The 19,019-nt window shown below is 36.4% G+C and overlaps 2 protein-coding genes across 2 annotated transcripts in view; one reads left to right on the top strand and one right to left on the bottom strand.

Moving 5' to 3' along the window:
- nf1b (neurofibromin 1b) overlaps positions 1 to 19,019 on the bottom strand; it is a 129,921-nt gene that overhangs the window by 56,633 nt on the left and 54,269 nt on the right. Inside the window, 2 exon segments of the mRNA XM_056467217.1 lie at positions 15,181 to 15,291; positions 17,761 to 17,907. Coding sequence (XP_056323192.1) covers positions 15,181 to 15,291; positions 17,761 to 17,907 — 258 coding nt within the window.
- Positions 898 to 5,665, top strand: LOC130236490 (oligodendrocyte-myelin glycoprotein-like). The gene is made up of 2 exons (XM_056467210.1): positions 898 to 1,096; positions 3,554 to 5,665. The coding sequence occupies exons 1-2, from the start codon at positions 1,083 to 1,085 to the stop codon at positions 4,779 to 4,781; spliced, it is 1,242 nt and encodes a 413-aa protein (XP_056323185.1). The 5' UTR covers positions 898 to 1,082; the 3' UTR covers positions 4,782 to 5,665.

Here is a 19,019-nt window from a genome sequence, read left to right as displayed (position 1 = left end):
GGAGAAAAGGAGAAAGAGAGATGGAGAGTGGCACTGAAAAGATTCTGTACCGTACCAACACTCTTTTGTTCAAAGCGCACACGCGCACACACCTGCCCGGCAAGAACATGGTGGTGAGGAAGTTTTAAGTCAATTACCGAAAACCGTGCTAAGAATGATATCACACTTAAAGGGATAGTTCACCCAAAAATAAAAAGTAACTAATCATTTATTCTCCCTTATGTGGTTTTAAACCTTTATAAACTCAAAAGAAGATATTTTGAAGAATGTTGCTTGCTGGGACTTATAAACTTCCATATTTCAAAAAAGTCACTAAGTAAATCAATGGCAAACAGCATCTGTTTTGTTTTTGAACAAGTGAGGAGTGACTAAATGATGACCCAATTTTCAATTTTGGATGAACTATCCCTTTAACTAGTAACCATAGCAGGAAATATGAGAATTGTAAATATTTTTAGGGCTGATTTTGGGGGGAAATGTGTGTGTGGAATTGATTTGAACCTTGTGTGCACAATCAGATTAGCAAAAAATATTACACAAAAGTACAACTGTGATAAAATAGTTTGTGAAATTGGAACTAAATATTGACTGCTGTTATCAATCACAGTAATCTGAAACCTCTTCAGATCTGAATTACAGGTTAAGTGTTGCTTAATGATGCCAAGAAACAAGAAAACAGGAAGGAGAGGGAGGGAGCAGAAAAAGAAAAGAGAAAGCAGAGGAAATGGATGCTGAATGAGGGAATCCTAAAGAGGAAACAGAGAAGTCAGCACTACCTCTCTCTCTCTTTCTCTGTACCAGGGTAGAGACTCTACTACATCTCCCCTCCCTGCCTCTCTCTCTCTCTCTCTCTCTCTCTCTCTCTCTCTCTCTCTCTCTCTCTCTCCTACGCTATCATAGCAATCCCAGAACGGGACCTGCACAGAGAAAGACAGGATTTGGATTTTACTGCAGCATAAAACAAAAACATAGGAAAGCATATAAAATAAGAAATCACAACCACTCTGATCTGAAGACTAAGCAGAAAGAAAGAGGTGAGGGATGGAGAAAAATTGACAGAAAGAGGACAAGAGCACAGAGTGATGACAAGGAGAAGGTAAGGAACTCACAATGCAGCATGGTTTACCTGAGGAAAGGTTACGCTCAGAGCTAGAATTTAGCTTGTGTGACAGAATATGAATAAGGATGCAAAAGCGCATTATTAATAATAATGCTGCTTTTATTCTAAGCGTGTGGTTAGAGTCGTGCAGAAGTAGGGAGGGAGATCTGCAGAGATACTGCATAAAGACCTTCAACGTTCTCTGCTGTATGTCTGCATGTGTAACACCATTTACGAAACTCGGAATTCAGGCCATTGCTTTGAACAACCTCAAACAAAAGTGGAGAAACATCCGCACAAACATTGTAAATACGACTACATGTTATAATAATAACCCGAGATGACTCATTATCATCACATTATCATCACTCAAAATAACCAGGTTAAATATTTGTAATTATAATCCTTTTGATCGACTAGCATTCAAATTTAAAGTCAATCCCTGTCATCAGACAATTATCAGATATAAGTTTTAATCTTTATTATAATTAGACACAAAACTGCATTATTTAAATCAGTCAATTTTTAATCAGACATTATTTAATCAGACAGTTTGTCAATCAGACTGAATTAATGACACCTTAATCAGACACATATTGCACTACACAATATAGTAACATACTTGTCATTACCCACATTAATCACTGTTTTACTGTCATCAGACCTAAACAGTCACTCAATATAATCAGATTTGAAACATCAGACATGCTCAAACTTACTAGGGATAGACAATCACTTGACACAACCTACATTATTCAAAATAGGGAAACCTTTTAAATCAGACTAGCTGTAATCAAACACAGTCTATAACCGTAATCAGACCACATTAATTGACACCACAATCACTACTCAATGCCCAATTACCCAAATTTATCACTGTGTGACTGTTAACAGACCTATACAGTCACTCTCCATAATCAGATTTGCTAAAAATACACAGCATCAGACATAATCAAGCTCACTAAGGTAAGACAATTACTAGACAATTGCATAATCACTCAAAAGAACTAAATTCATTGCATTCATTTATTTATTTATGACTTGGTGTAATCAGATTCAGCATAATCAGACTCTGCTCTAATCAGACACAAATGGAACTTACTTAAAGTTAGACTCTTACTAGAGCTCATAATATTTAAATGTACTATTATCAGAGCTAATCAATTGTTCAATATAATCAGATTTGCTAAAGTTTGAATGTCATTTATATACACCGTTATCAGATTCAAGAAGGTCAGATACTAACTTTCATCAGCATTATAATTAGACAAACGGCATAGCTCAAAATAGCCACTTATTGCCATTTCTTAAATAAACCATAACCAGAGATGACTCATTATCATCACTCAATATAATCAGGCTAATTTGATTATACATTATTCATTTAGTTACGTATATAGTAAACTTAGTGTAATCAGATGCAACATAATCAGACTCAGTTGTAATCAGATACAAATGGCAATTAATATAAGTTAGACTCTTACTAGAACTCATTACTAATTACTTGTTCTATTATCAGTCAATCAATGGATAAATATATGGTTTTATTGCTTATGGTTCAATGCAATATTTAACAGTTCAATATAATCAGATTTTCAAAAGTTTGAATGTCATTTATACAACATCATCAGACTCAAGATAGTCAGACACTAACTTTCATCTCCATTATAATTAGACAAATACCATTGCTCAAAACAGTCATACTTATTGCCATTGCTTAAATATACTTTCTGTAATCAGACCCACTGTAATTAGACTCTGTTATTGACATTATCAGACACACAAGTCGTTTCTCTGTGTATTCAGATGCTTGTCATAACTCGTATTAACCAAATTTGTCAAATAACCAATTATTAACCAAATAATCAGGTTTGCTAAAGTGTGTACATCAGACTTATAATCAGACACATAGTGAATTACTAAAAACTCGTTGATATAAATTTATAGGATTTTATCAGACACAAATATTTAAACTTTTTGTTGTGTAACCACACTCAATAGTTGATTCAGATTAATTAATCAGACAACCCCTAATGAATAATTCAATAATCAGATTTACTGAAGATCAGACTGATTGTCATTACTTGCTGTCAGAAGCATTTTCATTAAATGCAAATTACAAAAAAATGGCAATTTATAATTCATTATATTTCCTGTAATCAGACTCGCTAAAAAAATTTAACATTTTGTCATCAGATTTCTTCTGAATTATAATCAGATTGTTATATTGTCAAATATAATCAGACGCATATTATATTCAACAGCCAGAGTGACTCAATGTAATCCATAAAGCTTAGACACCTGTAATCTCCATTTACTATCCTCATTGGTATACTCATTGGTCTTTAAGAAGGTACACAAAATATTGCATATTACTGCCAGTGAGTGATACACATATCATGTAATAAACAATCTTGCATTCAGCAAACAAATCTCTCTTTCCATCGTCCACAGGAACACCATGAAGATACACGGGTGTACAGTGACATCCTTTGTGCTTTTACTCTGGATTACGTGTACATACGTTCATGCCGAATGTCCTTCAGTTTGCTCCTGTAGTGACAGCCATCGGACAGTTGACTGCTCGTGGAGGGGGTTTAGACATCTGCCATTGGGCCTGCAGAGGAACATTCAATCCCTCAACCTGACCCACAACCGTCTCTCAGACCTAGACCAACACCTAAGCTCTTTCACGCACCTTCGCATCCTGGACATCTCCTACAATCGTTTGCTGCATTTCCCAGCTTCGCTACCACGGGCACTGTGGGAGATCAACATCTCCGGAAACCGCCTACGTGTACTAAACAAAGATGACACCGCGTACCAGTGGAACCTCAGAGTTCTGGATCTGTCCGTCAATAAACTGGAGCGTGTGGTCTTTATCAACAACACGCTCCCAAACTTGAAGGCTCTCAACCTCAGTCACAACAAGTTCTGGACGGTACCTACAAACATGCCCCATAACCTGGAAGTAGTGGATCTATCCCATAATTCTCTTGTCCAAATTCTGCCGGGATCTCTCTTGCGGCTGCACAAGCTGGCTCAGTTTTACTTGCATGCAAACCGTTTCACTGCAGTAAACGAAGAGGCGTTTGAGCATATGGAAAGTCTGAAGCTCATCACTCTAGGAGACAATCCTTGGGCTTGTGAAGAAACTGCCAACATCAGTTATTTGTTGCTGTGGACCAAACAAACTCCGGCTCGAGTTTTAGGATGCCCCTGCCACACCTGGTACACCTGTGGAGAGGCTCATTTGACCAGGACGGGGAGCTGGCATTTTGGCACCTACACACTCTCACCATATGTCTTTGGAACCGAGGAACCAAGCCATCCTTATATCCAAGCAGTCACCACACACATCTGGTCCGGGACGTCTCTTATAAACACTCGGGATGATCTAACAAGATCTGGAGTCACCCAGGAAGAGGAATCTTTCAGAAATGGCGCTCTTTTTACTTCAACTTCAAAGGTTTCTCAATCAACCACTGATGCTTCGGTCACACCAGATGACTTCTTCTCCACCATCTCCACGACTCGAAAGACAACCACTCTTCGCACACGGAGTGTGAAAAGACCCAATCAGAACCTCAGTAAAACTGCAAGCTCAGGATGCACTTTTGGCTCTGCCTATAGATTAATCTGTGGTACACTCTTCCTAATGGCCACACTGTGTATCTTCTAAACTGGATCTTAATATAAATTCATGTTATAAAATTGCATTTTTCTGCTTAACATATCATGGAGACCTAAAATGGACTTAAAATGTTATGGAAATACACAGTCTTACAGTATAATTTCTATCTGAGGCACAAGTATTATTATTGTTGGACATTTTGGCACCTACAAATTTCACCATACAGTTCTGCGGAACCAAGCCATCCTTATGTCCAAGCAGTCACCACACACTTCTGGTATGGGATGTCTCTTATAAACACTCAAGATGATCTAACAAGATCTGGAGGCACCCAGGAAGAGGAATCTTTCAGAAATGGCGCTCTTTTTACTTCAAGTTTAAAGGTTTCTCAATCAAGCACCGATGCTTTGGTCACACCAGATGACTTCTTCTCCACCATCTCCACAACTTGTAAGACAACCACTCTTCGCACACGGAGCGTGAAAAGACCCAATCAGAACATCAGTAAAACTGCAAGCTCAGGATGCACTTTTGGCTCTGCCTATGGGTTAATCTGTGGTACGCTCTTCCACACTGTCTTCCACACTGTCTATCTTCTAAACTGGATCTTAATATAAATTCATGTTATCAAATTGGATTTTTCTGTTTAACATATCATGGAGACCTAAAATGGACCTAAAATGTTAAGAAATGTAACAGTCTTACAGTATAATTTCTATCTAGAAGTATTGTTGGACATACAAGTTTACAAAAAAATAGGTGCAGGCTTCATATTTCATGGGTTATTCTGATTAACTTCTGACAATCCACATACTTTCAGGACGATTCTAATCATTTAAATGCATGCATTTAAATTGTCATCACTGCAATAAAACTAAACACAAATATGAACAAAGAGCAACAAACTTTGTGATCAAGAGCACAGCACTGTACAATAAATCTAGAAAAAAAAAATCAATAAAACAAATAATAAAAATATGATAAAATATTAACAATTACATTGAGATTTTTTTCCAACTATTCAGCGATATCGGTTGACTGATAATTATTTCCACCATTCTGAAAGTTCTCAGGTTAACACATATGACTTCAAAAGATAATTCCACATAAGAGACATAGCACAATTGATACAAATACTTCCCTTTTTTTAGTGGTCAGGACATAACTAGCCCTATTATTTGGCTGTTTTTAAATAAATGGACTTTTAAAAACCCTTTTAGATTAGCTTAGCATAAATGAATCAGGTGTATCAGATTAGACCATGGGGGCAGCATGGTGGCACAGTGGTAGCACAATCGCCTCAGAAAAAAGGTCGCTGGTTCAAGCCCCAGCTGGGTCAGTTGGCGTTTCTGTGTGGAGTTTGCATGCTCCCCCCATGTTTGCGTGGGTTTCCTCCGGGTGCTCTGGTTTCCCCAACAGTCCAAAGACATGCTCTATAGGTGAATTGAATAAGCTAAATTGTCCGTAGTGTATGTGTGTGAATGAGTGTGTATGGGTTGCAGATGGAAGGGCATCGGCTGTGTAAAACATATGCTGGATAAGTTGGCGGTTCATTGCACTGTGGCGACCCCAGATTAATAAAGGGACTAAGCCGAAAAGAAAATGAATGAATGAATGAAGATTAGACCATTAGCATCGAGTCCAAAAGAAAAAAAAGTTTCAATTTTCCCATTTAAACTCAACTCATGTACTACATGATGTACTAAGACCGACAGAAAATGAAAGGTTGCTATTTTCTATGCTGATATTGCAAGTTTCACTCTCATTCTGGAGTAATAGTCAAGGAATTTGCTACTGTACCATGGCTGCAGCAGGCGCAATGATATAACGTAATGCCTGAAAATTGTCCTCAACACTAAGCTCTACACTTGAACCACTAGTCAGAATCTGCATAACATCAATGCACATGGTATATTTTCGAGCGAGATGCTAATGGTCTAATCCGATTCAATGATTTCTGCTAAGCTAAGCTAAAAGTGTTCCCGCAAGACCCAGATATCGGATGAATGGATTCAGAAATGGTAAAATTTAACTGTTGAACTCTGTCTTTCCTTTAAACCAGTGAATAAGCAACAAATCAACTTTAACACTCTAAAACACATATGTTGATGTTACCAAGATTTTACAGCTGGAAAAGCATTTATTTTGTCTAATGATAATGCATTCACTCTCATTGCTGACTCTTCTGACTAAATACAAGTCATGTTGAATTCAATTATTACCAAATCAGCTAACAAACTATTAAGTGAGGTTACCAAGCTATGTAGACATACAAACCTTAAAAAGATCTGAAAATCTTTATGCCTTAAACAGAAAAACACGAGCAAGTTTTGCAACAGCAATCATGATACCTCTCCAAAAACAAACAAACCATTTGTTAAACAAAAGGCACACCTTCCCTCCTCTTTGAAGAATCATGTGATGTCATCTATGAGTGGTGTCACTATTAAAAGCATTCACATCTAGAGAAACTGCACATCACCGCTCTGAGAGACAAGACACCATCATCATTTAAGCACAACACTTGGTGAGTATTTGGGCAATTTTTTCAGATAACTTACGATAAATTCACTTGGACTAATGTTAAGTGTTCAAAAATGAATGAATGATGTTCAACCTCCCAGAAAAATGTTTATATCTTGTCTGATATTCCATGATATATACTGAAAATGAATTTATGAGCCCTACTTTTTAATTTTGTTAAAAAATTGTATTTGCGATGATACTGATACATAACACAAGACTCTAGTATTAAGCTTAAAGTGCAATGTAAAGGTTAATTAGGCTAACTAGACATGTTAGGGTAATTAAGCAAGTCATTGAACAACATTGTTTTGTTCTGTAGCCAATTGAAAAATAATTATTTTTTAGCCAGCATTATTGTTATTATTATTATTATTATTCTTAACCTGTTAGCCAGCACATACTTCTGGGCTTAAATACCTACCTAACTTTAAACAGTAACAGTTCTTGACCTCAGTGAGCTACAAACAAACACTAAGTATCATTTTGAAAGAAGACCCTTTGCGCTTTACTATGGTCCATCTAGAAAGTTTCATGCTAAAATATATAAAAAGTTCTACATTATGAATTCAAGAGAAAGAAAAATTGTATCGTGTTTAATATTTGTTTTTCTGTATACAAACACAGGAAAACATTTAATGTAATGACATAGAACAGTGTTTCCTTTAGGATTTTTTCCAGCTGTTGGCAGGCCTTTTACACAGATCTTTCAACTACCTTTGGCGTTATTTCAATGACAAATGTTGTGAGCGCAGTTTTACAAGTTGAGATGGCATTCATGTAATAAGAGCATGCTAATCTTTTGTGAGTTTGTGCGCCGATTACTTGTGTTTGTGCACAAAACTTCTTGCACGCCCTCAAAAATACGCTGCTCAAGCAAAGATTTTCTTGTGCGCTCTCAAATAAACACTGCTGAAGTGTGATTTAGTATAGACCTACAGAATGGTATTGATGCGTCCTGAAGTAAAGTGAAACAGCGATAAACTCCAGCAAGATAAAGTTTTTGTGTGCAGAACCAAAGACCTTCATCTATAAATAAAGTATAATTATGGAAACTGTGTGTTCATCATAACTGAAAGCTACGTCGTGTTTGCTGGCCTCACACATCGCGCAGCTCTGTCAGTCAGTGAGTCAATCAGTCAGCATGTCACCTTAAAGACAAATAACGCACAGCACTACCACGAATACAGAAAAGTTCGCTCTGTTATAATTTCCTTACCTTTTAATACATTTTGGTGTGATTATAACCCGCTATTAAAAAAACAACAACATCGACTGAATGTTTTGAATGAGAAGCTGTAATGTAGTCATGGTGGGAATTAATTTTGGTGTGGCGCCCCGCCATGGAAGAATGAATATAGCAGAAACCATGTAGAACAAATATGCATTGAAAGCCAAATGAGCTCATTTTTCAGAATTGATGAAGATGGCATGCAAAATAAGATTTCTATAAAAGGTTTCCTGAGACTATATTGGTATCCTTCTTTTCTTCACCATCAGAGGCACTTTCTCAAAATGATCTTCCCAAACTAAAACAGAAACAGTTGCTGAACGAGTCTATTTGATCTACATTCACAGTTCATGTATCTGGAAAAAGAATACATTTTAGGATTTACACTGGGGGTAGGGGGTTAAACACTAAAAAATGCTGGGTTATTTCAATCCAATTATGAGAATATATGGACTAAAAACTAAAATACAGACTTTTTTATTATATAAATAGGACCATATTTAACCCATTTTGGGTTTAAATAACCCAGCATTTCTTAGAGTGTAATATTATTACTTCAGCAGTTTTCTTAATGATTTTTTTTCTGGACTTTCTCCAGAATATAAAGTACACCAGGAAATACTGTGGAAAAACATCCTTGCTCTTTTAAACATCATTTGGTAAATATTTTAAAATAATTAAAATGTCACAGGAGGGCTAATCACTTTGTCTCCATCTGCCCTCCATGTACAGTTAAAGTCAAAATGATTAGCCCTCCTGTCTGTCAATCTTTTTTCAAATATTTTCCAAACAATGTTTAACAGAGCAAGGAATTTTTCACAGTATTTCCTATAATATTTTTTCTTCTGGAGAAAGTTTGATTAAAAAAAAACTATTTTAGAGTCAATATTATCAGCCCCTTTAAGCAATATTTTTTAGGATTGTCTAAAGAACAAACCACTGTCATACAATGTCTGTTTCCCAATATTCGTTCTTCAGTGTTCTTGTGTCCTCGAGTAATGTCATCATAAACCATCAAAGTTCAGGTCAAGTTAAGGCCGCAAGAACAAAGGACGCATGAAAGTTCCCGGATGTGTTCTTGTTATCAAGGATGCAGACTTGAGCGCAAAACTCACTTGAGAAGTCCCAGAAGTCATTGCGGCTGATTAAAGGAGCTGGGAAGCGCAGCATTCACTATACCTGTTTACCTATTAAAGTTCAGAGATATATCTTATTTATCTCAGGAATTTCTCTAAATGAGACGGTGAAAGTAAACATTAAAATGAAAATCTTAATAAAGGCATAAACACATTAAGGATGTTTATTTGCTGAAATTCATGTTAAAAATCGGTTTTATTTGTATTGTGTACAGCATATTTGTAAGGTTTTTGTGCATGTTATATATATTGAAAAGGGGAAAAACAATCATTGTATGAATGCTGTAATGTTTAAATATTTTTCCGTAAAAAATACGTAAAGGTCACGTGAACATCTCATTTCTCAGAGGACTCATTCTGTGTTCTCACATTCTCCCGTTGTTCTGAGGTAACCAGAAGTCCATTCTCTGCATTCTTGAAGTTGTGAAACAGCAAATGATTTGCCTAATTACCCTAACTTGCCTAGTTATCCTAATTAAGCCTTTCAATGTTACTTTAAGCTGAATACTAGTGTCTTAAAAAATATCTAGTAAAATATTCGGCCTGTTTCAGTAAGGAGGTTCAACCAACTCAGAGTTTAAACTTGAATTCTGAATTGATTTACCGGGAGATTAAAAATTCTAAGTTTTCGGTTTCAGAATAGCGGATATGAGTTAGGTCAATCAACATTGAGTAGACCAACTCAGAGTTAAGCACGCACACCGCAACTATAAAAAGACATTATCAATGGAGCACTGATATTACGAGTGACTATGGCAACATCTGAAAAAGAGATCAGCATTTCTTTCTCCAGCTGAACTTGATGTGCTCATGCAAAGTTACAGCAAATATGAGCATATATTTAAAAAAGCAACACCATTGCATAACGTTCCTTTTATACACGTTGACAGTGCACTTGTGTGTCTGCCTTTTTTATTAATCAAGTGATAGAGGTTGAACTAAACAATTGTTTTTAGAAAAAATAATAATCCAATTAATCTAGTAACAGTACATGTTCTTGTTGAAAGTCAGTGATTTTAAGCTAATTATTTATTAAAAAAGGACAAGCCATTCTCGTACGTGACTTTGTTCTTTGTGTGACTGAAATGTAGGCAATAGCTATGTTTTCATCCAAATATATTATTTAAATTTCTGTGCAAAACTGGAATAACGGATAAAAGATGTGCGAATAAAACAGCGTTTCCATCAAAGTCAAAAACAAACTTCACTTCCTGATTAACTGGCGCCAAATATCAACAGTAAAAACAGAATTTACTATGGTAGAAGATCAATCTTTTCTTTACTTAATAAATACTTGCGCCTCAGAAGACAATGCTGACATTCAATGAACACGTGGGGGCATTTGAAGGCATGAGACGCGGAGAACAGACACTCCTTAACACGCTTCAGACGCTCTAGAGGTCATTAATAATGACATTAATACTGGAACGGTTCAGGCGTTTTCCTGCTGGTTTCAGGCGTGCTCAGCCTGCTGGTTTGTCCATTCACACATATTTTCATCATCATATGATCTCTTATAACAAACATAGGCACATAGGCGTCGTTTAGGTGCATCTTTTCTATCGAATAATAGTTTATCCTACTTAGTTATGCACGTGTTTTTTTTATGCGTATTTTCAAAAGTTATGTGCATCATGACATTTCCACCAATCGTTTTATGCACATATCTAAAATGCACATTAAAATAGGTGGGTGGAAACATAAGGCTAAGGCAAGAAATACCGCTTCGTCTTTAAAAAAGGGGAGAAGACTGACAGAAACTCAGAGTATAGAGAATAAAACCTGCTCCTGACCAGGTTAGGTTCAGAGAGTAAGTTACCACGGTAACTGACTCTGAGTTAAAGATACCTCTCTTTCAGAAACAGGCTTGACTTACCCTGCTTCTCGAGTTTCTCTCATTTCAGGGTTAACATACTCTCAGTTTTCACTTAACCTCCTTTCTGAAACGGGCCCATTATGTACTGACATCATGGCACAGAAACTGCACACCACCATGGACATAATTAAAATAATAATAATTTGTGTGCTCTTTCTAGGTCAGAGAAATGGCTCTAAGAGCGGACAGCTGCCTGGTGCTGCTAGTTATGATATTTGGCTGTATCCTAGTCCAGATGCAGATTATCAGTGCTGCAAACAACAACACAATTAGCTACAACATCACAGGCCTGAAAAACGGAACCAATTCATCCAGCTATGGTAACCAATACAACACCACCCAAATTGGAGGCAACCAAAAAAACAACGGGACCAATGCAGGAAGCTCCACAAGCAGCATGAATGGGCTTATGTGGAACACCACTCCATCCAGCAATGACAACCCATCCAGCACTGATTATGAATCTGCAATGCTCGGTGAAAACAACGCTCACAGCTCCTCCTCGTCCTCCATGATGAACAGCTTCAAACATCTGCTTCTTGTGTTCATGGCTCTAAACTTTCAACAGATGATACCGTGACGTGCCATATATTCTTTCTGAAGGTAGAGACTTATTAGAGTCCTAGAAACCCATTACGCAGATGGTTTACGGTTAAAATCTCCATGAATATTAATAATAATTAAGTTTGTTAGATGTTAGTTTCAGTACACTGTAAAAATTGCTGGGTTCCACATAATCGGTTTGCGTTAGGACAATATGAATGAATTAAAGTTAACTTGTTAGTTTGTACTGTACAAACTTTTGTGGATTGACCATAAAACAATTAGGTAAAAAAAAAAACAATTAAAACTCACAAATTGTGTCGTTTCAGCACAATTTACAAATTTTTTTTAACAAACAGCAAATGTCTTTTTTTTTGGCTGCATTTACACTGCATTATTTCATGGTTCAAGTGACTTCGATTTTTTTCTCCCATATGGCACAGATCGTATATGGCCCATGTGCATGTAAGCAGGGAAACAAAATCACATGGAACCCGATTTGCTCAAATCACATTTAGGTTTGTGGAAATGTATCTGATATGAATCAGATCTGTGCCCTCGTGTCTGCAGTGCAAGCAAATAGATCAAATTTTTCACCTGTCAATGCAAGCCACGCATCATTAAAACAGTAGCGAATGACGTCAACTCTGACAATTTCATTTCGAAACAGACTTCAGCAGAGTCCCAAACCTTAAATCTCATACACGAGGACTAAAAAAGCTTTTATATTGTCATATAGCATGTTAACAAGAGAGAGAGAGAGAGAGAGAGAGAGAGAGAGAGAGCGCGCAACATCCGCCAAGTAATCAATATAAACTAATATAAAACTGTTGCATACATCACGCGCATAAATCACGCCATGGACATTACATTAAGATGCCTACTGGTTTAAAAAGGCCTAGATCAGGGGTTCTCAATCTTGGTTCTGGAGGTCCAGTGTCCTGCAGATTTTAGTTTTAACGTCAATCAGACACACCTGGGCTAGCGAACCAAGCTCTCACTACACTGAAAAAAGTGTTGCATGCAAAACTGTTGCAAACAATTTATTTGTGTTGAATTTAAACAGACAAATTAAACTGAGCAATGTTCAACTTAATTTGTTTCTTTAAATTTAGCCCAAATAAATTGTTTACAACCACTTAACCTAAAAAAAATTGAGTAAATCCATGGAATCATCTTTGAACAATTTTTTTCAGTGTAGGCTTTCTAGAAACATCCTTGCAGGTGTGTTGAGGAAAGCTGGAACTAAAATCTGCAGGACATTGGACCTCCAGGACCAAGATTGAGAACCCCTGGCCTAGATTAAAAGAAGATGGCCAAACGAGAATTTTTCCATCATAAACTATAGTAAAACAACTTGTCAAAAAGAAAAAACTAAATGAAACTCTGCGAACAGATTAAATACAGGAATGGAGAAAAAGAGCGCTCTTTTATTATCAGCTGTCAGTCAGCGCCTGCTCTTTTTTTTCCTGGTCATTGCGCCCTTTGCCATGTGCTGTGTAAATACAGACAATCAATTACGAGTCACTTTTAAAAGATGATGTAAGCAGACTGTCAAAAAAAAAAAAAAAAAAAAAAAAAAAAAAAAAAAAAAAAAAAAAAAAATCGGATGCGGTCACAAAATTGATTTGACCATCAAGATCTGCAGTGTAAATGCAGCCTTTGAGGGATAGTTCATCACAAAACGAAAATTCTGGACTTCATTCTACACTTATTCCAAGCCTGTATGAGTTTCTTTATTACTTATTAGATACTAGAGATACTTATTCTTCAGTATTTATTAGATACTAAAGATGAGAAATACAAGAAAGCTATAACCATTGACTTCCATAATATTTGTTTTTCCTGCTATGGAAGTCGATGTTTAGAGGTGTTGCTCAATCACCCACATACAGAATGAGAGGTCCAGTTAAATCTAAAAAAAATATTTACTAATTCAACAGACACTTTTATGCAAAGCGACATAAAAGTGAGGATTAAAGAAGCAAATAAGCATTTCAGTATATAAATAATTTGACAAATAAGTTATTATTATGTGTCCGACAGGTGTTTTCAGCATTCTTCAAAACAACTTTTTTAGTGTTCAACAGAAGAAAGAAACTCATAAAGATTTGAAACCAATTGAGTAAACTAAGTAAATAAACATTTTTGGGTGAACTATCCTTTTAAGGATATCTGTAAGCTAGTGTGCTCCACAGTTTGCATTAAGAAGATATATTATTTCAAGAAGTTGTACAAATACTCACTTTTTAACGCTTTTTATTTTACATTCCTTAGGAAACAAAACCTTCCTCTGTGTGTTAAGAAGATATAAACATCCAAAGCTTGCCACTTCTACCTAAATGGATAAACAATTCATATTTTTAAATATAATTTTCCACCTCACTATATTTCTGATATCCTCCATATGTACACTCCTTTGCGCTCTGACGTCATTTACTGCTGAAATATTATCCGTTTTTAATTAAAAGGAGTTCATTTGGTAGTAGGGCTTTTGGTTGTGGAATTCCTTACCTTTGCACATTCGCCAGCTGGACACAACTTTCCATTTTAAATCTCATTTCGATGATCTGAAGGTTTAATATGCTGTTTAATGTGTTTTTAATGCTTGTGTTTTATGTTAGGCATTATTATTATTATTACCTCATACAGTTTCTCATCAAATCGTCCGACCAATCAAATGCCCTTTAGTGTCTGACATGCCCCGCCTCCATTAAGATGCTATTGCTAGATGCGCTTGGGTTCAACCGCTCTCACTGGTAAAGCTGTGATAATAACAAAATGCTACTGGCTGTTTTTTTTTTTTAAGAGGGAGGGGCTACTGTATGCCCCGCCCTGTCTTCATGTTTCAGTTCAGATTATGTCACACATTGAAAAAAAAAAGTGCACATTTCAAAGCACTTCACGGGACTTTTAAATATTCGTACTATTCACAATCATACTGAAACATGGAGTTCTGGTACTTTTAATTTATTGCTGTTAGGCAATCGTTACAATGTATTTAATGTAAAACGTAATGTTTAATGTAATCAACAAATGTGAATCTCTGTTGTTAGTTACAGTTCATGTTAGAAACAATAAAATTTCTTCCAAAATAATGCTGTTCGCTTTTTTTTTTTTTTAACAAAAAAGTCTTACCTGCGCGTCACATAGTAAAACACAGGGTTTCCGTTCTTTGATGTTCCAGCCTGGTAGAAGATGTTGAGAGTCTTCAATGCTTTGAATTCTTCTTTCTCATGCACCTGGTGCCTAAAGAAACAGAACAAAAGTTAATATATAAAAAGTGCACTTCAAAAAATAAAAAATAAAATATGCGTTTGATCAGTGTTTCTCAACCATGTTCCTGGAAGACCACCAGCTCTGTACATTTCCCATATCTCCTTAAGCAAACACACCTGATTCAGATCATCACCACATTAGCAGCAAGAGAAAGACCTGTAATGGAAGTGGCAGACAAAGGAGACATCCGAAACATGTAGTGTTGGTGGTCCAGGAATGTGACTGAGAAACGCTGGTTTAGAGAATAACAAAACTAGACTGTTTGCAACAAAAAACAAACTATGAATTTATATAAATATAATTTTAAAAATTAAACAAAATAACATTAATTATAATAATAATTATTATTATTAAAATATTGTTAAACTAAATCATTCATTCATTCAGTCAGCTTATTCCCTTTATTAATCCGGGGACACCACAGCGGAATGAACCGCCAACTTATCCAGCACATGTTTTACGCAGCGGATACCCTTCCAGCTGCAACCCATCTCTGGGAAATATCCATACACACTCACTCACACTCATACACTATGGACAATTTGGCATACTCAATTCTCCTGTACCGCATGTCTTTGGACTGTGGGGGAAACCGGAGCACCCGGAGAAAACCCACGCGAACGTGGGGAGAACATGCAAACTCCACACAGAAACGGCAACTGACCCAGCCGAGGCTCGAACCAGCGACCTTCTTGCTGTGAGGCGTCAGCACTACCAATTGGGCCACTGCGTCACCAATTATATTAATATTAATTAATAAAAATGTGCTGATAGTATTTTGTCTTGTTTGCCAGGAAATTGGTCTTGTTTTCCAATTTACCTCAAATAACTGCCATGTATTTTCATGAATATATTATCAAACGGTCATTTTAATAAACATAAATATAAGTACTTAAATAAATAGATAGATATAAATAACTAAATCTATAAAATATATATAGCCCTCCTGTGAAATAATTGGTCCTGTTCTCCAATTTAAAAAAAAATGTAAATTTTTATTATTATAAAAATATTGTTCAGGTGTCACTTAAGGCTACATTCACACTGCATGGTTTAGTGCTCAAATCAGATTTTTCCTCAGATCTGATTTTTTTGTTCACATTGCTGTTATAAATGTGGCCAATATCAGATTAGCAGTGTGAACAGATCATGGTCCTAAACCAGGGATGGGGAAACTCGATCCTGGAGGGCCGGTGTCCCTGCACAGTTTTGCTCCAACCCTAATCAAACACACCTGCTTGTAGCTTTTTAGTGATCTTAAAGACACTAATTAGGGTGTTCAGGTGTGTTTGATTAGTGTTGGAGCAAAACTCTGCAGGGACACCGGCCCTCAAGGATCAAGTTTGCCCATGCCTGTCCTAAACTGACCCGCATGCACAAAAGTACAGTTACGCACAGCACAAAATGTCTAATTATGCACACAATGAATGTATGAAGCACGTATGTTGTCAGATTATTGTCATTGTCATGATTATTGCCCTTTTCACAGACAACCGTGGTGTATTTTATGAACTGTAAAGAGCTGTTCTCCTACAACTAATGTGTATTTTGCCATTTGAAACCTAAAGTAAGTCACTTGTGATTGAAAACACTAATCATTTGTGATTTATGACAACCGCGGTGCGTCTTTTTGACCACCGGTGTAGTGAACTCATCAAGGGTTAACGAGCAGCCTCAGACTGAAGTGTAAATGTGGAGTTGGTTTCTCTCTGCTTGCAGAATTATTTCATTTTATTTCGTTATAAACAGCAGGCATGAGCAGAATCGGGGCAGAATAAAAGTTTTCCTTTCATGCGCACGGACCCCCTATCACCCCCGATGCTCTGCAGCTTCGCAAATAACCCATGCCCCAATCAATCGTTAACTAGATTGGTTAACAAGCACCAGTTTTGTGTTCAAGTTTTCTTTTAAATGAACAACCAACTTTCTGAGGTAAAGTAATTGGCCTTTGTGCCATTCTACTATGCTGCTGATCCTACATAGCCGTTCACACTGTGGTCACATTGCAAAACATCAGATCTGTGTCTGATTTAACTCTACATATGAAAGTGGCACAAATCTGAATAAAACAGATCAGATTCCATGCGGTTTGGGCTGTTCATACTGTCAAGATAAAAACAGATCCGAGTCACATGTGGGCAAAAAAAATGTTTGCCACATTTGCCTGCAGTGTGATAGTAGCCTTAAATGACAGAAGATTTTTCAACACATTTCTAAACATCATAGTTTTGATAGCTAATTTCTAATAACACTTTTTTTGTCTTTGCCATGGTGACAATGCAATATATTTTATTACTTGATTTGCAAGATACTAGTATTCAACTCATAATGCGATTTAACTATATTACTATGTTAACTAGGCAGATTAGGGTAATTAGGCAAGTTATTGAATAACAGTGGTTTGCTATTATTATTTTTTTGCCATGCAGCAATTTTTACCTGGTCATGAACTCCTCAAATTTGGAGCTGGTAAGATTCAAGCTGGACCAGTGTGTATCAGCCACAGGTTTGTGTTCTGGGGGACCCAGGTAAGCGAGCAGGGTGGCCATCTTATCGAAAGGTCTTCTTCCGACTGCTTTATGATCCCTGAGGATTTGGGAATATTATATATCAATCAACTGAATCTTCATTGAGAATCTGAAAATCATAACCAATAATGTTTTTACTTTGCAATATTTGAATAAAATTAAAATAAAGCATGCAAGCACACTCAAACAACCAGATGAGACAGAAACTAGCTGAGAATGGAAAGTGAAATTGCAAATCACCTTCCAGGAAATATATACAGATTTGAATGAGAACCGAATTGAATTTCAAGAATCTAATCCTGCGACTTGCTCATTGTGCCAGTAGTACAAATGAGGATTGAGCAAGAAGAGAACACGGCTGTGTTTAAAAGAATGAGTCCTGATTTACTTTAAAACTCTGTTGCTAGTTTGATTAAAATACTGTATATACACCACACGGACCAAAGACATCTAAACAAAACAAAACCTGGACATTTTGTCACAAGATACGACCATAAAAGAACAGACTGCCCAAATATACCCACTGTAATAAAGCTTCTCTAATAATCACCATCACATGTATTAAAAGTGCATTTAGCCCACAGCATGTAACATTGTTTGAAAAAACATGGTTAGTAGCAAAATTTACACTCAGATTACAAATTTTATATTAAAAGCTTAGTCTTAAAATGACAGCATGCTTGTTAAAAGGGACCTATTATGCAAAAATCCTTTTTATATGGGGTTTAAACACAGTTGTGGGCAACATTGTGTGAAATTAGCCAGCTTTTAATGCTAAACATGTATTAATTACATTTTTATAATCACACTTGATAAAAACAGTTTGCAGAAACAATTTGATAGACATTCTCCCTTTGTCCCCTGCCACAGTGCTGATACATAAGCATTTGTAGCTCCGCCCTCTTTTGAAAAAGAGCACAATCGCATTAGAATTTAAAGAGACAGTCACCAAAATGGCACAATCAGGATCAAAGCTTAAAAGGGGAGGTTTCATAGAGTTATAAAACATCGTTTGTTTGGTATTTGGAGCTGAAACTTCGCATACACACTCATGAGGACATCAGAGACTTTTTTTACATCTTGTAAAAATGGGCATAACAGGTCACCTTTAAGAGAATGCCACATGTATTTTCTATTTTGTCCTGAACGACACCAATCAAAAGAAAAAAA

Source organism: Danio aesculapii, chromosome 10 (assembly GCF_903798145.1).
Source record: "Danio aesculapii chromosome 10, fDanAes4.1, whole genome shotgun sequence".
NCBI classification, from domain to species: Eukaryota; Metazoa; Chordata; class Actinopteri; order Cypriniformes; family Danionidae; genus Danio; species Danio aesculapii.
Note: the sequence above shows the minus strand (reverse complement) of the source record. Positions and strands in the feature narration are given on the sequence as shown.